This window comes from Quercus suber, unplaced genomic scaffold (assembly GCF_002906115.3).
Source record: "Quercus suber isolate HL8 unplaced genomic scaffold, Cork oak 2.0 scaffold_67, whole genome shotgun sequence".
Lineage (NCBI taxonomy): Eukaryota > Viridiplantae > Streptophyta > Magnoliopsida > Fagales > Fagaceae > Quercus > Quercus suber.
Window position 1 is genome coordinate 53401 of NW_027069532.1, and position 27407 is coordinate 80807.

A 27407-nucleotide genomic window follows, 5' to 3' on the forward strand; every position below is an offset into this window, starting at 1 on the left:
GCAATAAAGATTCAAATGGAAATTAAATATGAAAATACCGGTTTCACTAATGTCACTAATGAAGATTGACATGAGGACAAAATTGAAAACAATACCATACTTGATGGATGAAAGTGAAAATTTTTATACACAAGAGACCATAATGAAAGCACCTCAAAACATAAAGAGTCAAAAGAATAATTTGATGTACTTTTATTTTGTTTTTAAGTCTGGGAGAGCACATCTAAAGTCCATTATAGGCATAGCTATTGATTTAACTAAAAGCAATGCCAGAGACACAAAAAATTTTAATTTCTATTTTCGTAATTCTATAAGACAGCAAGTTGTCGCGTTTGAGCCTTGAGGCTTTTAGCAACAATACTTTTAGACCAACTCATGACACTACAACATCAGCAATAGTTAGTGAAAATTGTGTCATAAATAGTTACTAATAGTAAGTCTATTGTAGGCAACTTACTAATAAAAAAAATTACACTTTAACAAAATCATTAATTAGTCAGTAATCTGGCAACTCCCAAAATAGTAGTTGCTTCCCATGTCGAACTTGAGAAGTGATTGGATAGGAAATCCATGCAAATCTTTTGAGTCCCTTTCCACTGTTTAAATGTATCTATCTTCCATGTCTTTGCTCTACTTCGACTCTTCGAGGACCTCAATCAACAGATTCCACCCCCACTCACGAACACATTGTGAACATACTTTTTATGGGACAAAAGCTAGGCAAAAAAATATATAAATTACTTGCCAAATCATTAAATTATAGTCACTGAAGACTTGAAAAAGTTGAAAAGGTTCCTTTATAGTTTATTATTCACTTTATTGTCACTATTGTGAGGTCAAGATTTTACATAGTTAAAACGACAATTAAAAATTAAAATCATGGTAAGAGGGTGTCACTATCACGTCACGCATGCTGCATGCAACATAAAATCGCATGTTGAAGATGAGACCTCACTTTAGGGTTAAATTGTAAAAATAAAATAAAATAAAAATAAAAATATATTTGGCTTTCGTTTTTTTTTTTTGGTAGGAGGATCTAGGTTTTTAGGGAGTTTATTTATTTTATTTTATTTTATACTACAATACGTTTTTTAATTATTTCTTTCGATTCTCAAGAAAATAATTATTGCCTTCAATGATGAGAGAGAGAGAGAGCTTAATTTAGCAAAGTTGAAGAGCAGAGCAGCAGAATCATTTTCGTTTGGATTAATGAGTTTAGGTCTAACTTTGAGCTTTGTTGATAGGTTGGTCCCAAAGTTCGTTGGGCCTGACAGCAAAGTTTGTCCATTTTGTTGAGTGGACAAGGATTGTGAGTTCATTCAAGCTGACCAAGTGAGAAACTTCAAGGCTTGTTCTTCCTCTTTTTTCTTTTTCTTTTTCCTGGTTGTAACTTGTAAATAAACTAGGGGATGGGTTCAAGTTTGTTGTACACATTTTCTAACCAATGGTTTTAATAAGATTTAATTGGGAAAATATAAAATATATAATTATAATAATGATTAATAAATATGTATTATGATTGTATTTATATATGACAAATTATTATTTTTTTCATTTAAAAAAATTATTTAGTAAGATTCTAACTGAGTTTTTAAATATATAATATATTTTAAACATGATTAAAAAAATTAAAATATTAATGTATGGACTCAATTTGGATTGGACCCAGAAAAAAGGATGGGTTTCTAGCCCAACAAGCCCAAACAATAAACTTTTAGAGAGTGTGATGAAAAATTAGTCTCTAACAGGCAGGCAACTCTAAAAACAAAAATTCCCACCATTGGAGATTGAGGTATTCGGGCTGCTTCTTAAGGTCGCTCCTCGGCACTCATCCGAGGAGCTTCCTTCTTCTCCCTTTTTCCACCCCCCCCCTTTCCTTTTATGTTTTGTTCTTCTTATATAGTCCCCTTCCTTTCTTTTCCTTCTTCCATCTGTTGATCATTCATGCGTTTTCCTTCTGACTGTTCGTCCCATCCACTGTACTATCAGTACTCAAGTGATTTACAGTGACCAAAATTATCTAGTCCAGGAGTCACATCTTCATTAATGTGGCCAGGGGATTAGGTGAGCGCATTTATTGTGGAGATGACAACCTGTCCTGGGCTCGTCCCCCTCCACCACTTGGGGTTAATCATGGTATGCCGAGGACAAGGGTATCCTCGGCGGGGATTCTAAGAGCTTGGGCCTTCATACGTCGTCTTCGTATAATACTCCTTCCTCGGCATGGGCCCTAGGCCAGATGTAAAGTGGGCCGAGGTTACCAGGCCCACAGGCCCCATAATAGCCCCTCAAAATCCTGCTGCCCGTGCCTTCGGACGAGGAGGAGGGTTTTGATATCCTTGGACCCTCTACAGGATTCACCCAATCTCAGTCCACGTCAGCATTAGAGTTTTTTCGCCTGCCCGATGTACGTTTTTGGCATTTCGAGACTTAATGTGCGCTCGCATTAAATTCTAGCGGCTTCACATTTCCTACTCCCAATGGTGTGATGATAATCACTCGGCAGGGATTTCCTGCTTTTGTGGGCGGGAAGTTACGCTTGGTTAACTTAAATTGGGGGTATAAATACTCGTTTGATCCGTTTGGCATTCTTATTTGTGCATTTACTGACTTCGATGCACATACTCCGAATCTGGTTCAATTTCCACACTGTCCAGTGCCCTTTTTCAGTGTAGAAAGCCTGTACGAGGAGAATCTCCCCATTTCTGTAAGTCTTTTTCCCTTTGTAGCACAAAATTTTCTTTGATTCTTCTTTCTCTTTCCCTTTTTCGAGTCCTCTAGTCGTTACTAGGAATGGGGAAATTTAAGAAGTTAGTTGAATCTGAAGAGATGATGGAGAAATTTGTTGCCGATTATGGGATACCCCGTAATGTGGGCTTGAGGTATTGTGAGGAGGGGGAGTGGTACGCTAAAAGGAACAAGGGCAAAGTTGTGATTCTCATAATAGCTTTTGTAGAGGGAGGCATGAGAATCCCTATGAGGCCAGTGATGAGAGATTACCTCCGGCATTTTCGGCTGGCCCCTACCCAATGTGCCGTTAATGTATTTAGGATATTAGGGTGCGTAGACGCCTTGAATGAGAAGATGGGGTTGAGGTTAACCCACCATGATGTGAATTGGTGCTACAATCTTCAGCACTTGAAGGGTAAGTCATATTACATGAAGACGAGGGACGATAGGGTTCGTCTCATCCAGTGCCTCCCTGATTCTAGTAAGGGTTTGACTCAAGATTTCCTCATTGTGTCAGTGGAATGACACGATAGTCTCCACTGCCCGACAGTAGAGGGAGAGCCAGGTAGGGCACCCAAAGTAGGAGGCGGTCTAGATTCTTGTATTTTTTCTTTGTTGTATATCTGCTTTGGTTGATTGATCATAGGAGTTTTGTTTCTTCTTCTGCAGATCCGCACGCCTTCGCGCGTCATTTTCACCTGGTCAACAAAGAGGACTTGGAAACCGTTCTTAGGGCGGAACTTTTTCTGAACGAAGCTGACAACCAAGTTAGGGCCGCCTACAAGGTCCTCGAATGCGATCCAGCCCAGAAGTTGTTCCCCGTCCCAAAGAATGTTATCAGGGCTCGTGATCCTCGGCTCAGGCAAATCATTGTGGTAGAGGACGGTTTTGCATTTCCCAAAGGATCCCCTATTTCGAAAGGCATTCCGTTGGCAGGTTCTTCCTCGTCCCGTAAAGCAGTAGAGACCGAGGAAGTGAGCTCGGAGAAAGGCGACGAAGTGGTTGAACTAAGTTCGTCTGAGGACGAATTCAGTGTATTTGACCGAGTTGAACAACCCGAGGATCCTCCCGGTGATCTAGGGAACCCTCACTTGTCCGAAGCCGATCTTCAGCCCCCGAGGTTTGGTACCCAAACAGAGATAGGTCTTAAGAGACAGCCTCAAACCAGTCTTCTTGATCTGCTTGAGGGCAAGTCTGAGAAAAGTGTACCAAAGGAGTCGCAGCCCAAGCCTCCTCTCCCAGGACTTAAGTCTTCACCTGCATAGACTAGGTCGTCCTCCGTCCCTCTAATTTCAGACTCTCAACCTAAATCCTCTGACCCGAAAAGGAAGAGATCCTCTAACGGTAAGGATCTCGTGGATGGGGGTAGATCTCATTCTTCTCCATGGGAAGATGAAGCACGCCGACCTCCTAAACAACTGAGAATTGGTAGCCAGCACAAAGGAAAAGAGATTGCTTAACAATCCGAACCCTAGGCCTGGCTGCCTGCTGCCATGCTCCATGGAAAACCTTTAATGGATGGCGCTACGATCCGGGAATCCCGAGGAAGTGAAGGGGCTCGCGTAGCCGATGCACTGGAGAGATCCTTCCTTATCCCCGTCGACATGGCTGAACTGGGGAGCATGAATGGGCCAGAAGTTGCCTACAACCTCAAGAGATACCTGGGCATGGTAAGACCTCTGATAATTGTTTATTCTGTTTGAACTTTATTGCCTAGCATCACCCCTCTCCTTTACAGCGCATTTATTTCGGTTGGCAGGCCATCTAGACTGTTTTCAGGTTGGATGAGGAGGTCGACGGCCAAAGTAACGCTCTGGCACAAGAGCGCGACAAGTTCTTAAAGGCTGTAAGTACCCTTAAGATATCTGAGGCAAAATCGGAAGTCTAGAGGAGATGACAAAGGATAGAGATAGAGCGGCCTCTGACCTAGCGGCGACTACAAAGCAAACCGAGGATCAAACAAAGTGCTTGCAGGATGCTGAGGGCCAGCTACGAGCTGCCAAAGAAGACGTCGCCGATCTGAAGAAAAAGTTAGCCAAGGCAGTTGAGGCAAAGGGTATTGTCGAGTTTGCTAAGGACGAGGCCGTGAGGGCCAAAGAAGAGGCTGTATTTGCAAAAATACACGCTGAGAGTTCCTTAGAACAGGCGGAGGAGGAAGCCTTTGCTGAGGGGGTCGCTAAGATTGAAGCTAACTTCAAGGCTCAGATCCCTGAAGTATGCAGGCGCTTTTGTTCCCAGACTTGGAATGAAACCCACAACCAAGTGGGAATTGATGCCTCATCTGACCTTAGGAGGGCAGAGAGAATATATTATCCTCCCGCAATTCGCGAGGTTACCTCCATTACTTTCGAGGAGGAGTCTGCATTACCCGCGGCAAGTGAAAGTCAGACCAAGACCGCCGAGGACACATCTTCAGCTGACAGACCTTCTGAGGAGGCTGAGCCCCATGAAGCGTTGAAGGGGGCTGGAACCGACGGTCAAGAGGTGCCCTAAGGTGGGGTGAGGCCTCCTGCTGACTCCCGAGCCACCCTTATTGTCCCTCAGATTTCTCCTACCGTGGAAGGGTCTTCTGAAGTAGCCCCTCCAGATCAGGGTCCTTAAGTGTTTGAAGAGGCTCCTCTAGACAAACTGCCTACCGAGTTGGGGGAGTAAGCCCTCTTATTGGATCACCCCGCTTTGATGGCGTAGGACACTTTTATTTGTTTTCCTTTTCATTTCATTTTGCTTTATGGCTTGGCGACATTGTAACGAGACTACATACTTTCTATTTGAAATATATATTCAGTAGCTTACTTTTAGTTTCTTGATTGATGCTTCCTCTTACTTGTTATACTCTAATGTTTTGCTCAATACTTTGGTTTTGTTCTGGACTTAGTCTCGTGAGGCAATCAGCTGTCCCTAAAACGTGAATTCGAGGACGGTACCACCACTAAGTTCTATCTAGCGCTTTTTTTCTTCCGCAAATAGCTAGCTTTCCCATAGGCTTGAGTTCGAGGACCATGCAAGGCCTTAGTTCTGTCTAACACTTCTACTCTTCTGTAAGTAGCTAGTTTCCCCATAGGTTTGAGTCCGAGGACTATGCAAGACCTTGGTTCTGTCTAGTACTCAGGTATATTTGAATGGTTAGTTTTCCCATAGGTTTAGGTCTGAGGACCATGCAAGACCTTGGTTCTGTCTAACACTTCTGTTCTTCTGTAAGTAGCTAGTTTCCCCATAAGTTTGAGTCCGAGGACCATGCAAGACCTTGGTTCTGTCTAGTACTCAGGTATATTTGAGTGGTTAGTTTTTCCATAGGTTTAGGTCCGAGGACCATGCAAGACCTTGGTTCTGTCTAACACTTCTATTCTTCTGTAAGTAGCTAGTTTCTCCATAGGTTTGAGTCTGAGGACCATGCAAGACATTGGTTCTGTCTAGTACTTAGGTATATTTTAGTGGTTAGTTTTCCCATAAGTTTGGGTCCGAAGACCATGCAAGACTTTGGTTCTATCTAACACTTCTATTCTTCGATAAGTAACTAGTTTCCCCATAGGTTTGAGTTCGAGGACCATGCAAGACCTTGGTTCTGTCTAGTACTCAGGTATATTTGAGTGGTTAGTTTTCCCATAGATTTGGGTCCGAGGACCATGCAAGACCTTAGTTCTGTCTAACACTTCTGTTCTTCTGTAAGTAACTAGTTTCCCCATAGGCTTGAGTCCGAGGATCATGCAAGACCTTGGTTCTGTCTAGTACTTAGGTATATTTGAGTGGTTAGTTTTTCCATAGGTTTGGGTCCAAGGACCATGCAAGACCTTGGTTCTGTTTAACACTTCAGTTCTTCTGTAAGTAGCTAGTTTCTCCATAAGTTTGAGTCCGAGGACCATGCAAGACCTTGGTTCTGTCTAGTACTCAGGTATATTTGAGTGGTTAGTTTTCTTATAGGTTTGGGTCCAAAGACCATGCAAGACCTTAGTTCTGTCTAACACTTCTGTTCTTCTGTAAGTAGCTAGTTTCCCCATAGGTTTGAGTCTGAGGACTATGCAAGACCTTGGTTCTGTCTAGTACTCATGTATATTTGAGTGGTTAGTTTTTTCATATGTTTGGGTTCGAGGACCATGCAAGACCTTGGTTTTGTCTAACACTTCTGTTCTTCGGTAAGTAGCTAGTTTCCCTATAGGTTTGACTTCGAAGACCATGCATAACCTTGGTTCTGTCTAGTACTCAGGTATATTTGAGTGGTTAGTTTTCCCATAGGTTTAGGTCTGAGAACCATGCAAGACCTTGATTCTACCTAACACTTCTGTTCTTCTGTAAGTAGCTAGTTTCCACATAGGCTTGAGTCCAAGGACCCTGCAAGACCTTGGTTCTGTCTAGTACTCAGGTATATTTGAGTGGTTAGTTTTCCCATAGGTTTGGGTCCGAGGACCATGCAAGACCTTGGTTCTGTCTAACACTTCTGTTCTTCTGTAAGTAGCTAGTTTCTCCATAGGTTTGAGTCTAGGGACCATGCAAGACCTTGGTTCTGTCTAGTACTTAGGTATATTTGAGTGGTTAGTTTTCCCATAGGTTTGGGTCCGAGGACCATGCAAGACCTTGGTTCTGTCTAACACTTCTGTTCTTCTGTAAGTAGCTAGTTTCTCCATAGGTTTGAGTCCGAAGACCATGCAAGACCTTGGTTCTGTCTAGTACTCAGGTATATTTGAGTGGTTAGTTTTCCCATAGGTTTAGGTCCGAGGACCATGCAAGAGCTTGGCTCTGTCTAACACTTCTGTTCTTCTGTAAGTAGCTAGTTTCCCCAGAGGTTTGAGTCTGAGGACCATGCAAGACCTTGGTTCTGTCTAGTACTCAGGTATAAGCTCTGCTTCGTTGGAAGTGGGCCACCCTGTGGACTTGACCCTTGACCTCTCAGTGCCTTGGGTAAGGGTGGTTTGGAATTCTAACCTTACGCGTGGCAGTAATCCCGCCTTCAATTCAAGTTTCTGCCCTCTTCAGTTACGAGGCGTCTCCTGACTGTTCGCGTTCCCCGCTCGACGTTTTGATGCACAAGGCGTGCTCTCATTAATATTTTCGTAGATTAATGCAGATCCAACGGTCAATAGTCGCCTTGGAATTCGGTCGTGATTAATGTCGCCGATAATTCTTCTCTCGAATTCTGCGTCGATCAATTCTCACCAACTCCACTCTCTATATAAGGCTATCAGGAGGGAAACGTCCTTCTACACTTCATGAAGCTTTTAACAAAACAGGAAACATGCCTTCCCAACTTTTCGAGCTCTTTCAATAACCCTGTCAGAATTGTGATAAGAGTTTGGAGAAATGGAGCAGCCCTGGATGAGAGTGAGGGCGCACAAGCTAGAGACCCTCCTCCCTCGACCGAGAGCCGCTGTGGCTATAGTCCGCGTCAGACTTGCGGCACGGCAAAGTTTGGGCGTCACCGTGATATTGTCGTGCATGACGGCTAGGAGGGAGGTCCTTGGGGTACATAACGCCCTTCCTCGGGGCGTATCCAAGTCGGTGGAGGCACACAAGATTACGTCATGTTTGGTGCCCGGGTGTTGCCATCTCCAACGGCCAACCGCGGTGGGGTTAGGAGAGAATCAAGGGAACGTCATGAGGAGGGGCTACCAGGCGCCCATGTGTCTACTCCTCTTTTGTCGCCGGCACCACCGCACCGGCCCAGGAGTTGTTGGTAGCCTTGAAATAGGCCTGCCTCAGCCCCATTCCCTCTAGTTAGCTTTAGGACAGGCTCGTCTGGGCATTTGTTTGTAGCCTTAACTTTAAAACACGTCTGTTTGAGCCTCTGTTTGTATCTTGTACTTCGTTTTCATTTAATAAAATAATGCGATGCTTCATCTCTTTTCCTTTGAATCTTCTACTTTTCTGCAAAAGTTTATTTATTCATTTATTTATATATATATATATATATATATTTTTTTTTTTTTTTGGCACATCCTTGTTAACCTTCCGTAAACTAGCTATTTATGAACGATTAACCGTTGCGTCTGTTAGTGCACAAATTCTTCCCACAGACAGTGTCAATTGTAGGGACTCAATTTGGATTGGACCTAGAAAAAGGGATAGGTTTCTAGCCCAACAAGCCAAACAATAAATTTTTAGAGAGTGGGATGAAGAATTAGGCTCTAACAGGCAAGCAACTCTAAAAATAGAAATTCCCACCATTGGAGATCGAGGTATCTGAGCTGCTTCTTAAGGTCGCTCCTCGGCACTCATCAGAAGAGCTTCCTTCTTCTTCTTTTTTCCACCCCCCTTTCCTTTTCTGTTTTGTTCTTCTTATATAGTCTCATTCCTTTCTTCTCCTTCTTCCATCTGTTGATCATCCATGCGTTTTCCTTCTGACTGTCCGTCTCATCCGCTGTACTATCAGTACTCAAGTGATTTACAGTGACCAAAGTTATCCAGTCCAGGAGTCACATCTTCATTAATGTGGCCAGGAGATTAGGTGAGTGCATTTATTGTGGAGGTAACAACCTGTCCTGAGCTCGTCCCCTTCCACCATTTGGGGTTAATCACGGTATGCCGAGGACAGGGGTATCCTCGGCGGGGATTCTAAGAGCTTGGGCCTTCATACGTCGTCTTCATATAATACTCCTTCCTTAGCATGGGCCCTGGGCCAGATATAAAGTGGGCCGAGGTTACCAGGCCCACAGACCCCACAATTAATGTGTGGCCTACTTATTAATTTAATAGTTTCTAGTCATTTTTTCTTTGAAGGAATATTGTATTAAATATTTTAGTCTTTTTTTTTAGGTAGGATCTAGGTTTTAGGTAAAATTTTTTAATAATAACAAATGTGTTTTTTTGATTATTCCCTTCAACTTCAATGATGGAAGAGAGAGAGAGTTCTTAATTTAAGCATCATATAGCGGTAGAATCAGATTCTTTTGGATTCTGATGAGTTCAGGCCTAATTTGGAGCCTTGTTGTTGACATGTTGGTTGGGCCGGGCAGCAGAGTGTGTCCATTATTTGAATGGACAGGGATTGAGAGTTCATTCTTGTGGACTAGGTGTGGCTAAACTTCAGGCCTTGTTCCGTTTTGGCAGGGCGTGCGTGTATAATAAATATTACCCACATTTATAAATTCCATAATGTTCAATAAATAATTCCCATCTGCAGAATATAATACAATGAAAGATCTGAATCCATATTATAATAACATAATTATTCAGGTGCCACGTTAATTAAATTCAAACCCAGTCAATTTGATTATGACAATTTTGTCTATTATGTCACTATTTGCCTACATCAAGGACTAGCGTTTACTTGAATGATTCATCACCTTTAGAATTCTAATAAAATATGGTATCCACCGAAACACAATGAATATCCAATTCTTTTGTTATTCTCGACTAAAAAAAAACCTCTTGTTCTTTCCTAAGAGTTAACAATGTTAGAAAATTGGCTTATTACCATCCCCCAACTTAGAAAAGTAAATAGAATAAGAAAAAACACAACATCATTGAAAATAACTTAGGTTGATCTTGGAGGCATGAATCATAGCAATATAACATAGAATTAAATTACATTTAAGGGTAAGACTTTCATTCAATGCTCCAATGTATTGGATGGGATACAAGACCAACATGTGATCATTTTTGGACACGTGTCATATTTGTATCATATCCAATGTAATTGATACAAACTAAACCATAAATATATTCACATGGTTGCAATGACTAATAAATTACACAATTGAATATAATTATAATCAGGAAATAAAATAATGTTTGTATTGCATTGCCTTATACGCGTGAGTATGTAAATAACAACAATTAATACAGAGTCTTGGTCTCAAAACTTTTGAGCAACTATAGAATCTTGACAAATAAGTGATTTATGTAAATAACTGCACATGAACTTTGTCAATCATGCTAATATTACCTTTTTTGATAGTGGGTTTGAAAATTCAAACCTAATCTTTGACACTAATGGTAACAAATTTGAGTTTTGGGGCTTTTTTTTTTTTTTTTGAGCATTTGAGCATTTGAGTTGTGGGGCTTAAAAATAAGAACCCCACTATCAAGGAGGCAAAAGGCAGCCAAGAAATAAGATACCCAACAAAGGGCCCAATTCGAAAGCACCGAGCCTAATGTGAACCGTCCATAATGCATGCTTATCATGACAGTCGCAAAGTATATCATTTTCTGTCTTTTTTGGTTGAAAGTTGAGACTATAAGAAACGCAGCCGTTGGAGAAGCAATATCCCCCAAAATAAGGACCACTCAGTCTCACACTATCTTCAAACTCTATAAAGTCTTTTCCATGTTTCTGAGACCATAGAGGCTGTTTTTATTTTAGCTCTGACTTTTTTTTTTGGTTTAACATGGCTTGTCTGAGCGATGAGAGCTGGGTTTCTCTTCCTAAAATGCTCTCAGAGCGGTTAACTCTTAGAGGTGGTGACCAAAATGAAGAGGAGGAGCTGAAAAAGAAGAGCTTTGTTGAATCTAAGAGGACCCAATACCGAATAGAGAAAGTTTTTCCGGTTTATGCCTTGGGGATATCGAAGCCTGAGTCTGACTCGGTTGTTAATTCGGGTGACCTGATTGCTGACCCAATTTGGGACGCTGTGAAAGAAGAGGCTAAGTTGGAGGTACTACTGAGCTTTTAGTTTTAACCAATATTTCTTTTTGTTCATTTTGTTTTTGTCTCTGTTGGGTTCTGAGTGATGGGTCTTCTATGGTTTATGGTTTAAGAAATTGGCAAAACTTAGGTACCCAAATAAATTCAACTGACTAATGTAACAGAAACAGAAACAGAAACAGTGTTAGTTTTTGTTTTTGGAAGGAGAATTAAATTCAACCATAGAATTCATTGGTCAATATAACCCTATGGTTAAAAAAAGAACAGTACTTAAGGAAGAGTAGTTAAGGAACTGTACCTAAAACTATGTTTGTTTCATTTTGAAGAGAATATACAGCTTTTTTAAAGCATCAAAATTTTCAAGTTCTCTTAGACAATAAACAAAACAAGCCGAATTAATGTTTGACCCTAAGAAATTTGGAGCTCTTACATTTGGTTTGAAAGTTTAGTTTTATTTTTCTAAATTTCTTGTTGAGTAGGATTGGTGTTACTTTAGAAACTGAATTTTTTTTTTAGTACAGAAAGTAATTTTTTTTTTTAAGGTTGTCATTTGGTTATACCATCTGTTTGACTTTGGCTGGAGATATTGTTTTAGGTTGAATTTTATGGTATTTGGATAGCCTGGTTTATGTTCACCAATTTGTTTAATTAAAACATGGGTAGTGATTTTTTCAATGATGGGGTAATAGCACTGATTTGAAACTGGGTTCTCTGAAATCTTACTTATATGGCCTATAGTAAGATCTGATTCCTAATTTGATTGTAGACACACGTAGAAACATAGATAATTAGGATTTGGAACAGGGCTTTGTTTAATCCATCCTCAAATATTTGTTGACACACATTACTGCAGGCAGAGAAGGAGCCGATTTTGAGTAGCTTCTTATATGCCAGTATAATGTCACATGATTGCTTAGAGCAAGCCTTGGGGTTTGTTCTTGCCAATAGACTGCAGAACCCTACACTGTTGGCGACTCAACTGATGGATATATTTTTTGATGTGATATTGCATGACACAGGTATTCAACATTCAATCCGCCTAGATATGCAGGTAACTCAATCAGGGTTCCAAAGTATATGAGTAATCTTTGTTATGGAATAGTAGAACCTGTCTTACCATCTGGAAATCTTCTTTCTACAGGCATTTAAAGATCGGGATCCTGCTTGTTTGTCATATTGCTCAGTTCTGTTGTATCTTAAGGTACTTCTAGAAAAGACCCTTATTTTGTTGCAATCATTTGTTAATCTTGGTTGTGAGCTATGTTGAGAGAAAAAGAAAAAGGTACACACTTGATGTTGTGAGCTATGTTTTATTGCAGGGATATCATTCTCTGCAAGTGCATCGAGTAGCACATGCATTGTGGAGCCAAGGACGCAAAGTATTGGCGTTGGCACTACAAAGCCGAATCAGTGAGGTAGTTTGTACTTTCTTTGATGATACTTGATGAGTTATTTACAAACAAAGAGTAGATGAGGATACTTTCTTAACTCCACGACCTTACCCTCCACCTCATTATTGAGGAAGGAGGAAGTACCATTTGAGCTAAAGCTCATTGGCAAGAAAAATGAGTAAGAGAAAAGAAAAAGAAAAAGAAATGGATAATCTTTGATGAGCATCATCCTGTTTTAAGATTCAACCCCCTCTCACCCCTTTATCTTATTTTCTGTCTAATTTATCAACTGCTTTTCCTCCTCAGGTTTTTGGAGTTGACATACATCCGGGTATGTTTATTTCTACTACACTTTCTATGCTATTCAAAATTATTGAGTTTGGCAGTATTATTTAATTGTAAAGGGATTTTAAGGTTTTGCTGTTTTGGACAGCTGCAAAAATTGGAGAGGGAATATTATTGGATCATGGTACAGGTGTGGTTATTGGTGAAACTGCTGTTGTGGGAAATAGAGTTTCATTGATGCATGTAAGTCAGTTTCATTCTCTGTTGTGTTCCCATTATTTGATGGGAAGAAAGTTCAGTTATCTTTGTTGCAAGCAACCCAGTAGTTTATGAAAACACAATAGAAGGTGTTTTTTTTTTTTTTTTTTTTTTTTTTTTTTTTTTTTTTTTTTGTGTTGTTTGTTTACTTTCTAAACAATTATTTCATCAGAACTTCTTGTGAAGAATTGGGAGATAAAAGAAGGTAATATAAGCTTTAATATTTTCACATATAGAAATGTCTGTTGAATGACTTCTTGAGCATATCATGCTTGAAATGAATAGTCAAGACTTAGGTAATAACATTTTTTTTTTTTTGACTAACTCAAGAATTCAATAATGCTTGAATCATTAAGAAGATCTAAATTTGGGGGTTTTTTTGGCTTTGAAGCAAGGAAATTATGTTGAATTTTTGTCAAGAAAATATTAAAATTTATTTAACAAAAGGATATGTCAGAAGTTTTGAATGCCCCAAAAATTTTAACTTTGTTCCAATTAAATTGCAATTTTTGAAATTTCCAAATTAAAATTTCAATTTGTGACTAATTCCTAGAAAATGATCAAAATAAATCTTTGTCACATGCCAGTGTATCTTCATGTGGTTGCATCAAATATATACTTTAATTTAAGTAGCTAAAAAAATTTATTTGTCAAGAGCCTTATAGTTCAGTGGCATTGTATGTTCTCCTTTATGGGGAGAACTAGAGTTCGAATTCCCCCTCCCCCTTGTTGTAACAGTTCAATTATTTTATATAGTGTGTGTGTGAGAAAAAAGGGCATAGCCGTGGTATACAGGAGGTATATAAGAGATACACAAAAGAAAAGAACAAAATGAAAGCTTAGATTCTAAGATGAAAAAAAATTCCAAGAACTACAATAAGGATACAGAAGTGAAACCCCTTATAGTCCTTATCAATGGAAAGAGAGTTGAGGAATAAAGACTTCAACCCCATTACTGTGAATTCATTTGCATCAAATACTTTGGAAATTGCATTTCAAGATCAAATTATTCTTATTATAGAAAAATGTTTTCAGGGTGTAACTTTAGGAGGAACAGGGAAAGAAGTTGGTGATCGTCATCCAAAAGTAAGTGATGGTGCACTAATTGGTGCCAGTGCAACTATACTTGGGAACATAAAAATAGGTAAAGGTGCAATGGTAGCTGCTGGTTCCCTTGTGTTAAAAGATGTCCCTTCACACAGGTAGAAAATAATTTCTGATAATCAGCAGTGTAGTTCTTCTAATCATTATATTGCCATTATATTAGTTTTGTAATAAATATATAACTGATTTTTTTTTTTTTTTTTTTGGGGGGTTCCCAAGCATGGTGGCAGGAATTCCGGCCAAAGTGATTGGATATGTAGACGAACAAGATCCGTCTTTAACAATGAAGCATGGTAAGTTATTTATATGTGCAAAACTTGGATGTATTTTTATCTTAGAAGACATGAGCAATCTTATTTAAACAATTATATTATCAGGCAGCTCCAATTATCTGTTTCAATGCTTGTCCTAGAATCTGGAAGCCCTATTGTTGAAGACTAGTTGCTTTGTGCTAAACAAACTTAAAGGAACCTTTAATTGCCTTTCTCACTAAAAAAAAGAAAATCTTTATCAAGGGATTAGATTGGTATGAAAACCTCACCTGGTCCCAAAGATTGACTTCATAAGTATTTCTAATTCTTCTAAAGCAATATATTTGTGTCCCATGTTTGATTCTGAGAGGTATAGAAACAATTTCCGTCAATAAAGTGGCTATTGCATCCATTTTTGAATGGATAATACATGAATGTCCTGCTTTAATAACCTTGGCTTTCTATTTTTTTTTTTGTCAAATTTAATATTTTATATGTGAAAAAAGATGGGCTAATTTTACTTTTTTAATTTTTTATTTATTTATAATATGTACCTGTCCCATATCATTTATTATTATGCTTGTTGCTATGCGCAGATGCTACCAAAGATTTTTTCGAACATGTTGCTGATAATTTTAAGGATGGAAGATCAACTGGTTAGCACTCCTTACTGTAGTTTCTTAGTTCTGAAGAAACTTCAAATCTAAAGCAGACAATTTCAAATTGTAGACTTTGCCTTTTCATGTGTCCTCTGATTTGGTTTTATGCTAATAAAACAATGGTGGCACTCCTATAACGGGTTTGGCTTACCTCCAATGTTATTGTGTATTGGAGGTGGGCACAAAATGTGTGTGCCTTTTCTGAAAATGTATTATTAAATTATTGTGTATGATTTTTCAGGAGGGCAGGAGTCAGGATCGGGAAAGAAATGATGGAAGCACTTAAGAGATGTGGCTAGGCGTAAATGTCATTTGTCAATGGCAATGCAATTCATGGTCTGCGAAGAAGCAGGGGGACAGGGACAAGGGTTTATCATTTCCAGAATGTTAGATACAAACAAAATATAATGCTCCTATAACTTTGAAATGCATGAGCAATTTGTAGTCCATTGTAATTTATGCTGACACATTGTTGAGGTTCCCAATATTGCAAAATTTACATATCTGAAAGTGAAGTTTCTTTTATCCTCCCCCACCACCCTCCTTCTGTCAAAACAAGGCAGTTTGTTACTGTTGTTTAAACAACAGTTTTTAGTGTTTTAACAACATTACATGTATTTTCATGCATTTTTTTACCTATACGTATTTTCAAAAAATATAAACAACGTTATCAGAACAATATTACCAAATGGTAAAGCACCTAGCATTTAATTCTTGTTTCCCATGCATAAAATCAGGGAGAACTAGAAGTTTCAGCTGCATATAAAACAAACCATGTCAATAGCTTTCAGATTAGATTAGAGAAAATAAACTTGATATACTTCATGGTCAAACTTCAAATTGCATTTATGAAAGTGATGTGTACCAGAATCCTTAAATTAACAGTCAGCATCTTATGTGGGGATAAAGGGTGACCAAAGTCACCAATGACCAAATGATTCTAAATGGCTCCTGTAATTTAGGGAGTGGATCCCACCTGTCTTCATAGATTATGCTTTTATTATCTTTTGTAGATGTGGATGGAGATTTGAATCAGGACATTACAATTGAAAACACCAAAAAATGTTAATTAAGTTATAAAAATATGCTAATTGAACTATAAGATTCTTAGCATAAATTATGCTGTTAGGAATATATATATATATATATATATAAAAGGATCATCTGTCTCACTTTGTATTCTAATTTATGCTCCACCAATTACAACTTGATATGTGTTTGACTCTTTTTTCTTTTTCTTTTTTTAACTTTGATTATTTTATAAGGGAAGTCAAACAAATTACGTGGCAAGTTGTAATTGAAACTTATAAAGTTAAACACACAAAGTAGAATAGATCATTTTTATTCTAAAGTAACCATGAAACTTATTGGCAAAGCTGCTAATTCATTTATTAATGGAGATAAGTTTAATTTCATGATAAAGATTTGCGTTTTATGAATTAAAAAGATAAAAATGATGTCATGTTGATTAAAATTAGTTATCGTTTTTTATTTGGTGAAATGAGATTTAAAACCAAGTGATAGTATATGTAGACATGACTCATGAAAAATAAAATCTTCAACATGAATTGGACAAAAGAAGAGGATTGACCATTGTGGGTTCTTTTTTGGACAGTACCCAGGCCCAAATGATGATAAGGATCCTGGGCCTCCAAAGAAATAATGTTTAATAGTTGGTGGATTGGGCTTGGTTCACCACAGCTATATTGGGCTTATTATAAACCAATTTGTGCACAAGACATAGGCCCTACAACACATAAACATTTATGCATGCAAACATATACGTATTGTAAGATAAGTGACTGAAGAACAGTAAAAGAATTATTAAGAAAATGCAAGTAAGAACGTCAGGGATCCTCAACAAATAAAGTAATATTAATTATATTATGTTTTTAAGTACATTGGTCCATATTTCTCACAGAGATATGCCATGAGGTTCAAATAAGTTCAAAAGTCACAGACTTGGATAGCTCTTTCTAGACTTCCAAGACTTGTGAGGTTTGAATATCCTTAAATTCAAGCGTATTCTCAAGCACTTGTTACATGATCCTTCACAATGCATTTTTTTTCTCTTTATTTTTCTGAAGCTAAGTGAGTCTCTCTAATGCTCTTTTTGCTCTGATTGATAGTTGCTGAATGCCTTTTATTGATGACTTAATTCTTCTTTTATAGTACATTTCTAGGGTTTTTGGTATGCCATTGATTCCCTCCTTTTGCTGTCCTAGGTACCGAAACCAATGTTGTGTCAGCAACATTGGTGGTTGGTATTTTTCTTATTTTCTCATTGCATTCTTCTTTTGAGGTTATCTTCCAAAAAGTTCCCAGCTAACCTTCCTCTTTTGGTGGGTCATGATGGGGCTGACTTCCATTCCTTTTCCCAAAGTTTCTAAAGAGACTTTTCAGAATCCCTTTTTGACTGCCCCACCTTTTGTCCATTTTCTTCAAATAGGTAGATTTCTCCCTATCATGTTGAAAGATCCTAACCACCTTCCTTCATGGTTCACCTTTCTGCTTTTCTCGAGGTACTAGGCTTCCTTCATTAGGTGCTGATTCCTAAGTCACCAATTGTTTTCAAAGCTTTTCTTCTGAGTTGTGGGCAACTGATGGGACATGACTTTCTTCGTTCCTTATGCTTATGGGCATGCCTCCTTGAGCTATTCAAGCTGATTCTTTCATGCACTTCTCGATGATCCCCTCTCTGGCTCTAGCAGTTCCAAGGTATCTTGGTCTAGTCCCTTTCTTCTCCTTGAGCTCCCTGGGAGTTCCTTTTACAAAGGGCCGAGCCAAACTTCCTTTGCCTCTCTCTCTCTCTCTCTCTCTTTCCTAAGGCCCAAGGCTTACCCATTCATGGGCTTGGGCTTCCTTTTGCCCATTCTAAATGGGCCTTGGCTCACGGATTGGGCTTTCCTCATTTTTGAGCCCCCCATTTGCTTTGGCTCTTGATACTTGTAACATTTTGATCCTTAACAACCATTCACCTAATCATAGTCCCTAAAAGGTCAATACGTAGAACTCAAAAGAAATTGGACCCTTGTAATTTCAAACTTTTTATCTAATAGGAGATATGATATGATTTGAACTTATAAAGTCTTTTTCATAATATTGTTTTCACTATTAATTAAGATACCACTAGGTTTTCCCATAAAAAAAAAGAAAAAAGAAAAAGAAAAAGAAGATACTATTAGGTTTCTTTTATTATTATTATTATTATTTTTTATGTAGGTGACATTCAATCTTAGGTTCACTATTTGACAACAAACTGTATTAATCTTTCTTCTTTTTATTAGGCTTTTTATTTTATTTTATTTTTTACAAAATCAAATTTCCTTTTTTATTATTAGGCTACACACAATAGAGACCAATGCTCTCCTTCCAAAAATTTCTCCTCTTTTTTTGTTTGTTGATGAATAGAAAATTTTATTAGCAACAAAAAAACAAACTACAAAAGGACAGAGTCCTCAACAAGAGCAAACTCCAAACAAGGACACCATCCAATACCAACCCTCCCAAAATTTCTCCTAGTTATAATGCAGGACTATTGTATAATAAAGTTAAATAGATTTTGCCATAAAATTATTAGTAATCTTAGGACCATAATTTACTCATGTGGCAAGTATGGAGCCGTGAATTCACCACTTTTACTCCATTACTCACAATTTGTTACGTGAGTAAATTGTGACAAAAGTTGTGGTCTTAGAACAACTCTCAAACCATGCATCACTAATTGGAACTAGCAGTGGGCCTAGTAGCCTGCTTCGGCCCTTTTGGGCCCAAAACAGGTAAAGAAAGTAAGCACTAAATTAAAATGGAGCCCCAAAAAGAAAAAAAAGGAAAAAAGAAAAAAAAAATGAAGCACAGAAAATTACTAAAACACCCTTGGAAAACTGGCGTATTCCGGAGTCGGAACCATATTGATTTCTCAGCTAGTCTCTCTCCCCTTGGCCCTGACTCTCTCTGTTAGTTTAAAAAAAAAAAAAAAAAAAACACACAGCAGCAGCAGGTACAAAGGGCCCCCCAAAACGACGTCGTCTCCCATTTCCAATTCTAACACCGACGAGTCGAAGATCTCACTCCCTCCAAATTTGATAGATCCCCCAAACTGCCCATTATAGAAAGGTACATACACACTCATTGCCAAACCCTTCAATCTCACTCCTTATTTTTATCACAATTCCAATTAATTTTACTTGTCAGTATAATTGTCAAGTGTTTCTAATTTTTTGCGATTATTGAATCTCGGATCTGACAGTTTTTTTTTTAATGAGAATTCTCTAATAATGAGATCCACTGAAATTATTGTTACTATTAACTAAAATTTGCAAACCCATGAATTTTGTAGTATATTGATGCTTGGCATAATTGTATCATAATTCTGTGAATTTGAGCTTGTATCAGTAATAACTCTAGTTTGAAATTTCCTAGTCGGTCCGAAATTGATGTAGTAGTGTGGTTCTTAGTTCTTACCAGTCTATTTGTCTTGCTTAGCTTCGATTGCGTTTAGGTAGTAACGAGTTATAACTTCGCGGCACCATCTTGGATGTGTTATGTGTAATATTGATGTTTAGTGGGGAGACAGTTGATCATCTATCGTTACATTGTGCGAAAGGCCATTGAAGTTTTGTTTGGCTGAAGGAAGTGGGTTGGCAAACATTCTTCGGATATTTGGAACTTAGTCCCTTTATGTTTGATGTGGACATTGTGTGGAGGGAATGGAATCGCAGTACTTTTTTCAGAGCACTTCTGTAAATGATTCCTCTATGTACATTGAGTAGTCTTTTTTTTCAATAATATTTGATCACGTAATGTTTAGCTCCTTTTCATAAGTTTTGTGATGTTGCAGGTGATGTGTACAGAAGAGCTAAACTGAATAGTGCATAGATGGAAGCGGAAGGAGGTGATACCACTGAAGTGCTGGAATTGGAAAGTCATGCTTCTGATGATTTAAAATCAGAGAAACAGTTGCCCGACACAAATTACGTGAGCTATGGGAATATTGCCGTGGAAAATGGGTTGCCTGAGGATGTCAACCCAAGTTTGGATGATTCTCATGATCAGTTCCTTCAAATGGTTACCGAGCTGAAGTTTCAGAATGAATTCTTGAAGTCCCAATTTGAGGATTTGAAAAATAGTCAATCAGAATGTAGTGTGTCTAATCGACAGACAAAGGCAAATGAGACTGAAGGTGGGGAATCTGAAGATGTGAAAGAACTTCGTCAAAGGATAGAATCTTTGAAGAGAGAACTTTTGGAGGAAAAACAGACTAGGAATGCAGCAGAGGAGGCTTTGAAGCATCTTACAGTGGCATACTCAGAGGCAGATGCAAAAGCCCAAGAGCTTTCTGCAAAGCTTGCTGAAGGTCAGATTTTTATCTGTTCGAACTCTTTCATCTGTGTTATAAGATTTGTTTAAGTATATAAGTTGGCAAACTGTGGAGTAGATATATATTTACATTTTTTTAATACTTGAAATTCACCCTCTATTTATTTATTTTTAAGAAATCAATTAATAAAACAGAATCTCTACATTATATCTTTGAAACCAGTTCTGCATCTTAAAAAAATAATAACTTATAGCTGTAGAGTGGAGGCTGAGGACTGGTTTTATTTATTTATTTATTTTTGGTGGGCATTTCGAAAGAGAAAATTTGTAGTTTCATCTTTCACGAAAGTCACAGAGTCATCTTTATAGAACCTTTTATCTTAGTCTGAACACATAGCATCATTTCATTACATAGCTCAACAGAAGTTGGATCAAGAAATAAAAGACCGTGAAGAGAAGTACTCTGAACTTGACTCAAAATTTAGCAGGCTTCACAAACGAGCAAAACAACGGATACAAGATGTTCAAAAGGTAAATTGCCTTTTGGCCTTTCTGCCTTGGTTTGCAACTTCATGATACCGTTCATCTTGCCATGTTTTAGGATGAACTTGTTCTGACGCACATTAATTGTTAAATGTTAAGCTTCTAAGCCAGTTCTTTGATTTTCTCTGTTTTTCCCATATTTGGAATGCTTTTATCTTTTTGAATGCTTGTGACTGGTTTCCATATTCAGACACATTATCTTTGAGAGGCTTTTAGTAAAGCACATCCTTTAAATAATGCCCTCTAATATGACTTTGCCCATAAAACTGCATCTTTTTGGGGACCGAATCTCCTGTGATATTTTCAGATAATTATATTATTGTGGTGTCTGTATTAAATATCCTATGTGAGTTCCAAAAGTTTCCATAGAAATGGTGCTATTGTTAGAGCGTGTCAGCTTTTGTGCCTGTCCTTTTTAATGGGCAGTGCACTTTGGGTCTCCTGATTTGGTAAAATGCTGTTTCACGGAACCTTGATGGGCACTTTTATATTGTCAAAGGTCCTGTTGTAGACTTAAAATTTAAAGAAGTAAAAAAACCTTATGCTTTGACAGGAAATATTACTAGAAAAAAATCTTCCATTGAAATTTATTGAGGTTTTACTTATCTTGATGTAGCCAGTGAAAAATTTAGGTTTGTGTAAGTATCTCTCTCTGCTATGGAATTTTATTTCTCCTGGAATAGTTTTGTGGTTAATATTTCATTAAAACAGATAGACGAGACCCATTGTAAACGGATATAGAGGATTTAGAGTTCATGCATTTATTTATTTTTGTCATGGCCATTTTTGGAGTGACATGTATGGGTGATTTTATAATAATGCATTTGAGCCGAAACTGATAATTGTCACTAAGTTGCCTCACTTGAAAAAAAGGAACAAAGAACTTAGAGAAAAGCTAAAAGAATACACACACACACACACGCTACATTGAATACTATATTCCTCTTCTTTTATTTAAAGTAGTAAAAGAAATAATCATATTTTGCCCGAAATTAATTGACAAGTGTTATTTGGAGATTGTCAATTTCAGGAAAAAGATGATCTTGAGGTCCGGTTTCGTGAAGTGAGTGAAACAGCTGAGCAAGCATCATCGCAACAGTCAGCATTGCAACAAGAGCTGGAGCGGACACGGCAACAAGCAAATGATGCATTAAAAGCAATGGATGCAGAGAGACAACAATTGAGGAGTACAAACAATAAGTAAAATCCCTAACTATGTATTAAATTGAGAAACTTGTGCAAGTTTGTATATTTTTGCAGGTGGGTTGGGTACATGTGTGGGTGTGGTGATATATTTGATGGGAGAAACAATAGCATCATTTGTTCTTTTTGTATCATAGATCTGTTTTTCCGTTAACCACCCCCACTCCTTCAAAAAAAAAAAAAAGTGTCTTGTAAATGGAAATTACTTGAAGTTTTGTACCATAAGCTCAAGTCTTTCCGCAGTTCCATAATAAAGCAGTATCAAAATTTGAGAATTTATATTTACAGTCCTGTTTTCATTCTTCTCATGATTGAAATCTAGACTCCGAGACACCATTGAGGAATTGCGGCGTTCAGTGGAACCAAAAGAAAGTGCTCTTGAGGCCTTGCAACAGTCACTAATGGAGAAGGAGCAGGTATGCAGATCTTTAACAAGGCTGGCTTTTGGCTTTCAAAACTTTGCTTTGATGCTTATAGAATCCCCTGCTTGTTCATGCATGTGGAGATACCTACCCTGTTTATGGATGTTATGCTTGTATACCTTGGTTACTGTTCTTGTTTTGGCCAAATAGTGGATCTTCTGAGGGTATAACCTCAATTTTATGCTTCAGATGTTCAAGTGCTTTATAAAATATACTGCCTCAATTTTAAGAATTAATTTTATTGCATCAATATATTTTGACCAAGCATACAATTCTTGGTGACTTAACAAGAAACTTCTGTTAATGACAACTGAATCACCATACATAACAAAGTGTTTTTCCAGCTTTTGTATCTCTTTGACTTGATTTGATATATTATTGTTTCGCTCTTCCATGTTGAAAATTTTCTAGCATTGATATGCCTTTGCTGTCTTAATTGTTGCTTGTATGAAGAGAATTAATAGTGAGTCTTAACTTGCTTATATTTTAGATGTTGGAAGACATGCGGGGTTTGTTACAAGCTGCAGATGAAAAAAGGCAAGCTTCAATAGCTGAGCTCTCTGCTAAACATCAGAAGGTAAATTTGCATTCAGATGGCTAAACATTAAGAACTTCTATTGTTATTTATCCAAAAAAAAAAACATTGAGAATTTTTTGTTTTTCTTTACTGCTTCATGCAACATTTTGTGCCCTAGCTTCAGTACTGTCCTCTGTTTTTCTTTAGAATTTGGAGAGTTTGGAAGCTCAACTTGCTGATGCACTATCTGATAGAAGCAAAGCTACTGAAACTATTTCTTCACTACAGGTAGGAGTTATTCAAATGAGGTTCATTCTATTATTGACTCGTGTTGAGTAAAAGAGAAGCGGTAGTGTAGTGAATTATTTTCTTGTTCTGCCAATGCGCTCTAGCTCAAATGGCCCCTCCTTCCCTATAACAATAAGATAGGGGTGAGGTTGTAGTTGTTTTTTTGTTCCATGAATGTCTTGCTAAACTGCTAGAGATATAAGTCAAAAATTTTTTTGATAGGTAATAAAAATTTTATTCATAAAACGCTACTTCATGCAACAAGAATGAGGTAGCTAAAAAAAATATATACAAAAGCACAAAAGAAAGAAAACTATGTAAAAATAAGAAGGGAATCTAAGAACAACTGAACGGAATCAGAAGTGAATCCCCAAGAACAAGACTAGTCAAACAACATCCCCGTAAATAATGCTATGAGCTGATCCACCGAATGCTCCTAATATGACACTTCTAATTAGGATGACATTTTTTTTTTTGGGCGTGTGCGTGCTTGCGTGCATGCATGTGTAAGGGCATCAACAAAATGGAAATGGTATAGGGCATTGCTTGTTTTAAATTGTAATTTCTTTAACTCAATAGCATATTTTTATGGCTTAGTGCTGTTGAATTTCTTAAAAAAATTCACATGATGAATTGGCCTAAGTGTTGAAGACATATTACCAGGTGCTAATTGCAGAGAAAGAGTCTAAGATTGCAGAGATGGATGCAGCTTCAACTGGTGAGGCAGCGCGGTTTAGAGCTTCTGTGGAAAGTGTAAAGGGAGAGCTTGCTCACCTGAAACGTGAGCATGTATGAATCAAACATTCAGAATGAGTAAAATTTATCTTCTGCAAATGACATTGATGGTCTTTGTGATGTGAATATTATTATTCCTTCCGCCCATGTTGTTGGTCTCTATTTCTTTTTGGGATGCCCAAAATTTCTTCTTTGATTTTTGAAATGTTAATGAGCACAATATTGTAAGAATCAAGAGTTTGTTTGGTTAGAGTATTTAAAATGTGTTTCCACCACTTAAAAACAAAAAAATATTGTGTCCCACATAAAAAAGTTTTTTTGGTGTATATGAGTTTTTAGACAACGCCTTTTAGATGTTTTCAGGATTAGGTTTTTGTTTTCTAAAAGGGGAGGTGGCTTTTATGGTTAATTTTAGGTCTCCCTCTCCCTCTCTCTCTCTCTCTCTCTCTCTCTCTCTCTCTCTCTCTCCTTCATTAGCCACTGCCTCTTGGATGATAATGGCTGTGTGGAAGAGAATTAGGTATGGATTTGGTGATGGCCATGTGTACTGGCTTTGCTGATAGATGTGTGCAATTCATCTTGAGATGAACTCAGTCTAGTTATAGTTGCAGATTTGGTTCAGTGGTTTCCATGAGGTGGCTTTCTGGTGTTCTCAATGGCGGCACAGTATAGTTGGCTCCAGTTGTCGACGCCCAACAAGCCTTGCCCTGGTGTTCGACAAAGTCTTGTTTTTGTTATTATGGCATCCAGTTGGGGTTTTTGCTATTTGGACCTTGATGGAGGTGGGATTTTGGGGTTTGCCAATTGGTTTTTGTGGGATTGGGGGGTTGTGTACCACTATGGATGGTGGCTCTTATGGGTGGATTGTGATGGCGACTTTGAGGAGGTGTTGCTGGTTTGTGGGGTTATGCTTCACCATGGATGGTTGCTCTTGTATTGGATTATTGCTGGTTGTGCACCAATAAATTTTTTTTAGAGGCTTTTTTACCAAACAAGTTTTTTTGGTTTTGCTTTTCTCAAAAAAAATTAATAATAATAAATTTTTCCAAACACATTTTTGTTTTAAAAACATCCAAAAATAAAAAGGTTTACTTTTAAATAAATTTTTTAGAATTGCTACCAAACAGCCTCCAATATTGAGGTTTATATAAAGAAAATGATTAAATAATTTTGGAAACTTGTATCTTTTGAAAGAAAATGATTAAATTATGTTCCTTTCAAAAGTTGAGAAGTTGGATTTACTCAACAGGACCAATAATACAGGATGGAGGGAGTATTTATTAGCTGAACACAAGTTCTGGGTTTCCCTTTGTGCTTCTTTAGGATGGGGTGGGCTTCCATTAAAATGAATGGAATTAGAAGAAAGGATACTACATGGCAATTTATTTCAGGACAAAACTTTGTGAAGTTGTTATGACTATCTCATTTATATAGCTAGAGACATGCATATGTATTTCTTTTCTACACTCATATGGCATTTATTGTTATTCAGGACAAAGAAAAGGAGAGCTGGGAAGCTGCCTCCCAGGCACTTAAGACTAAACTGGAACTTGCTGAGAGTAATTGCATACGTGCTGAAATTGAAGTTGCAAAAATGAGAAGTATATTTGCATCCATTATTTTCCTTCTATCAGATTACTCATATATGTGAAGTGAATGTTCATGCTTTTCTTATTGGGCAGGTCAGCTGGAATCTGATGTGTCTGCACAAGCCCAGATCCTAAATGCTAAAGATGCAGAATTAGTGGCTGCCAAAAAGGAGGTATCAATTTATTCTTATTTCCCTCCATGATTTCTGAACTCATTCTTAATGTGTGTGTGTGAGAGAGAGAGGATGAAATATAGCTCCAATCCTGCAGGTAAGGAAATGAACAACAATATGTTTTACATCTTTATTGTTCAAAATGTTTTTCATTTTACCTTTATATGTCTGTGATGACTGATGAGGGCCCAATTATTTTAATCTTAAAGGCATGTTCTCTTTCTCTTGGCCATTGAGTCACAGTTCCCTGAAATTTGCATATGCAATGCAGATTTTGGGGTATGCTCTAGCCTGCCAACTGCTGGAGAGTATTCTGGTGCTTATGATACAGGAAAGTATTCCTGTATCATAAGCACCGGTTCCAGAGGACAATAGTTGTATGTCTCATTGATATTGTGCTTTAACAGAAGTAGAATAAGTATTGATGCATTGGGAGTATGGCTCTACACCATTTATATATTGGTGCTACAGTTCCTTGCATATCCAACTTCCATTATCTTCTGGCTGAAGGCACTTGTTACTAGCATTGGTTTAAAAAATTTAAAGAAACCAGTCTCTTTTACTGGGGCCTTGAAATAGTGATACACACAACCCTTTACCTTCTGATTAGTGGCATTTTTTACTTCTATTCTTGTTAGGAGTTGGCAATGTACATTTTTTGGACAAAGATACTGACAGAAACTTTTATTCTTGCATTGGATTCCTGGATCTCATCTTGGGAAATTGTTCCCCTAGTTATCAGACTGGTGGTTTTGGTTTGTATGTTCAGCAAACCAGGAACCTTTCCCCACCAGAGACAAATTACACACATAGTCACACACGTGTGCTGATGATAGTATTCTTGCTTAGCTACCCTGTGAAATTACTGCTCAATTTTGTGAAGCTTCATAGCTTTAAATATTTTCTTATTTATAGCCTGACCTCAATATAAATCTTTGCAGATCAGCCGCCTTGAAAGTGAATTTTCTTCCTACAAGGTTCGTGCTCATGCACTTCTCCAAAAGAAGGATGCAGAGCTAGCTGCAGCTAAAGACTCTGAACAGCTTAAAGTTCTTGAGGAAGCACTAAAAGTAGATGGTTATGCTTTATCTTATAATATGAAGTAATTACTGGATCATTATAGACATACGTTAAAATCACTGGCATTTGTTGATCCTGTAGGAGGCTGAAAAAGAAGTATTATCTGTATCTGCAGAAAGGGATAGGGTCCTTCAAGATCTTCAGGATGCCTTGGCTAATAATGATAAAGAACTCAAAGAAAGGTGCTGATACTGTCTTGCCGGCTTTTTTTTTCCTTTGCTTTATTCTATATGGAATTGGATAGAAGGCTTTATTGAGCTGATCTTTTTTTTTTTTTTTTTTTGG

General features: G+C 37.8%; 2 protein-coding genes across 3 annotated transcripts in view; both read left to right on the top strand.

The window, feature by feature from the left end:
* Positions 1–10794: 10794 nt before the first annotated feature.
* On the top strand, positions 10795–15763 carry LOC112040636 (serine acetyltransferase 2). The gene is made up of 10 exons (XM_024073523.2): positions 10795–11315; positions 12159–12356; positions 12447–12506; positions 12625–12720; positions 13003–13027; positions 13130–13224; positions 14275–14441; positions 14563–14636; positions 15191–15250; positions 15495–15763. Exons 1-10 carry the CDS (start codon positions 11049–11051, stop codon positions 15524–15526), a joined length of 1074 nt encoding a protein of 357 aa, XP_023929291.1. The 5' UTR covers positions 10795–11048; the 3' UTR covers positions 15527–15763.
* Positions 15764–19144: 3381 nt separating this feature from the next.
* The window catches only part of LOC112040637 (protein GRIP), a 48723-nt gene continuing 40460 nt past the window's right edge, over positions 19145–27407 (top strand). The window contains exons 1-12 of one of the 2 annotated variants that reach the window (XM_065772951.1): positions 19190–19369; positions 20094–20609; positions 20988–21103; positions 22146–22315; positions 22641–22734; positions 23231–23317; positions 23465–23545; positions 24209–24334; positions 25773–25881; positions 25963–26042; positions 26984–27112; positions 27204–27304. In XM_065772951.1, the coding sequence (XP_065629023.1) occupies positions 20132–20609; positions 20988–21103; positions 22146–22315; positions 22641–22734; positions 23231–23317; positions 23465–23545; positions 24209–24334; positions 25773–25881; positions 25963–26042; positions 26984–27112; positions 27204–27304 (1571 nt within the window). In that variant the 5' untranslated portion in view covers positions 19190–19369; positions 20094–20131. Of the gene's footprint in view, positions 19370–20093; positions 20610–20987; positions 21104–22145; positions 22316–22640; positions 22735–23230; positions 23318–23464; positions 23546–24208; positions 24335–25772; positions 25882–25962; positions 26043–26983; positions 27113–27203; positions 27305–27407 lie in introns of both variants that reach the window. The other variant, XM_065772952.1, reaches the window with a different exon arrangement.

Excerpts from the sequence above, each read along its gene's own strand:
- LOC112040636 (XM_024073523.2), top strand. The coding sequence starts at position 11,049 with ATGGCTTGTCTGAGCGATGAGAGCTGGGTTTCTCTTCCTAAAATGCTC. Across the intron at positions 12,357-12,446 it reads CAATCCGCCTAGATATGCAG|GCATTTAAAGATCGGGATCC; the intron begins GTAACTCAATCA and ends TTCTTTCTACAG. Across the intron at positions 12,507-12,624 it reads CAGTTCTGTTGTATCTTAAG|GGATATCATTCTCTGCAAGT; the intron begins GTACTTCTAGAA and ends GTTTTATTGCAG.